The 2,541-nt window shown below is 29.2% G+C and overlaps 1 protein-coding gene across 1 annotated transcript; it reads left to right on the top strand.

The window, feature by feature from the left end:
* Positions 1 to 789: 789 nt before the first annotated feature.
* Positions 790 to 1,833, top strand: LOC141695049 (DUF724 domain-containing protein 7-like). The gene is made up of 2 exons (XM_074499285.1): positions 790 to 1,009; positions 1,086 to 1,833. The coding sequence occupies exons 1-2, from the start codon at positions 949 to 951 to the stop codon at positions 1,688 to 1,690; spliced, it is 666 nt and encodes a 221-aa protein (XP_074355386.1). The 5' UTR covers positions 790 to 948; the 3' UTR covers positions 1,691 to 1,833.
* Positions 1,834 to 2,541: the final 708 nt, after the last annotated feature.

The raw sequence follows: 2,541 nt of genomic DNA, 5'->3' as shown, positions 1-2,541 counted from the left end.
ATGACAATTTAGTATTTATTATGATAATGAAATATTAGAATTTCATAGTAGCTAAAAGTTTTGGTGTCTGGAAGTTTAAATTTATGTAACGTTAATAAATAATTCAACTTTTGAACTTATATTTCAAATTTCAATGAAGTTTTCAATTTTGTTAGCTTAAAACCATTTTTTGTAATTTTTTTTTGAACAAACACTTAAATATTTTAATTTGGTAGGTATATTATAGAAAAAATGTATGTGATTATACAATTTCTAAGAATAAAGGCCAAGTATTCAACACTTAATTTAATTAATTATTTCATATAAATTAGTGAAGACTTCTTATGTTTGGAAATTTTAATTTTCAATTGGTATATGTTTTAATTGTAGTTGCACTAGTAAGCACCACTAGATACCAGAGATTGAATAATGTTTGTACAAATTATTAGCAAGAAAAAATAATCAACAAAAATAATTTCATGATGATAGAGTTTATTGTTTTTTTCTAATGACATCCATATATAATTGTGGATGGCAATATTATTAATTACACTGAAAATAAACTACAATAATATTCTTTAGGAAGAACATATATTCTACAATTATATTATAGCATGGTTCCTAATTTTTTCCTATTAAGTTTTATAAAGAAATAGTTACATTTTGTTATTGAAAAGGAAAGTAAAATTGCTATATAGTTGTTATCTTGTGCAAAGGTAGTGACAACAACAAATGCAATACTAAGCAAACTTGTTTAATGTAGAAAGAACTTTTGGTGGGAAAGCATAAAGTAGACTCTTCATCAACAAATCAAGGTACAAAAAGCCTCTACTCTAAAACCATCAAGAGGATAAGAAGGTGCGTCCTCATTTATCATTAATATTACCTAAAAACAAATTTGCAGATTCTTCCAAACAGAGGGAAATCTTGATTAAAGAAGTAGCAAAGTCCACAGTTAGTATTCCTAATATGTCAGATGATGAACCTCTCTCGATATGGATTCAATCTCTAAAGAAAGCTCATGCTACAAGTAAGCTAGTATACATGTTAAAACCACTTTTTCACACCTATTGCCTTCATTTCTGATTCACTTTTTATTTCTGCAGGTGCCTCACATGGGGGAAATGCAGAGGTGAAATGTAATACAAATTGCAGTCAGCATAATTGTATCCCATCCTGTCAATGTATTGATCCGATTTTACCATTTGAAAAGACAAGATCACTGTGGAAGACTATTGAATCGATGGAGGTATTTCGCCAGATGCCACAGACGCCACATTTCAAATCTTTGTCCATGATAAAAGAGATTTCTCGTGAAGGACGGGCAGTAGCTTTAATGGTTTGGTTTTCAGATGTTGTTGAAAAGATACCCACCTTACAACCTGATGGCCCTAGAAACATTATGGAGGATGTTGTGGAAACTCTCGATGAATTAGAGGATAATGGATTTGATGTCTTTGTAATACGTGATCGTTTGATGCAACTTCTATCAAGCAAGGACAAGCGGGATGAGCTTGAGTCCAAGGAGAAGGAACATACACAGCAAATATGTTTGTTGCGAGAAGAGTGTGGATTGCCTCTCTCAACTAGAGCTGAGATTGATTCCAAAATTGCAGATCTTGAATCAATAGTCAGTGGAATTAATGAGAGCATCAGCTATATAGACCTTGAGTTTAAAGCGTTGGCAGCTGCCCCTTGGCCACTGAGATGATATTTAAATGACTTCTAAGGGTGTCTTCTAAGGGTGTCGTCAAATTTCAATGGAATATATATCACAAGACCTAACCTGCCTTTCCATTCATAGGTCAACCTAGTAGTTTATGGCAGTATATCTATCTATCCATAACAAAAACTTACCTGTTGTTTTTTCATTTCTAATTTCTCATTGTAGCCAATTATCTTTCATGTATAAAATTTTGCATTTATATGTCTTATTTATAAGTAAAGTTTATGTTTAATTGCTCAATTTAGTGTGTAAATTTAGTTACATAGAAATATTTATGTTTGGGTGAAATAGAGCTACCAATCTCCTATTTTGCTTTTTCTTGTTTATATATGTGTGCTACTAGATCAAGATTAAAAATATAAATAAGATATGCAAGTGTAGCACCAAGAAGAATCTTGCACAAGAAAAATTGTTGACACAAAACCAAGTGTATTCATATAAAATTGTTACCAGCACATTATAAGAAGTACATACATAGACCTATATATATATAGATATATATATTTATTTATAATTTCTTACAAAGATAAGTAGAGAATACTATCCATCCATAAATTGTATTAATGTGTTAAGTTAATAATCATTAACATTTTTATGGTTTATATAATTTTCACTTCAAGTTAAACAACCGTATGTTACAATCAATTAATTAAATTATTTATTTATTTTGGTGAAAATGTTATACAATGAAATCAACTCCAACTAATGGAATAAAAAAAACTTTTGTGTGTGAGAAAATTATTTCTTAAACTTATTTTTTATTTTTAGTATATATAATATAAATGAATAGAAAATTAATAGGAATGTATTGTAAAAAGTGATTAGTACAATTTGTT

The sequence above is a fragment of the Apium graveolens genome, chromosome 11, assembly GCF_009905375.1.
Source record: "Apium graveolens cultivar Ventura chromosome 11, ASM990537v1, whole genome shotgun sequence".
Lineage (NCBI taxonomy): Eukaryota > Viridiplantae > Streptophyta > Magnoliopsida > Apiales > Apiaceae > Apium > Apium graveolens.
Note: the sequence above shows the minus strand (reverse complement) of the source record. Positions and strands in the feature narration are given on the sequence as shown.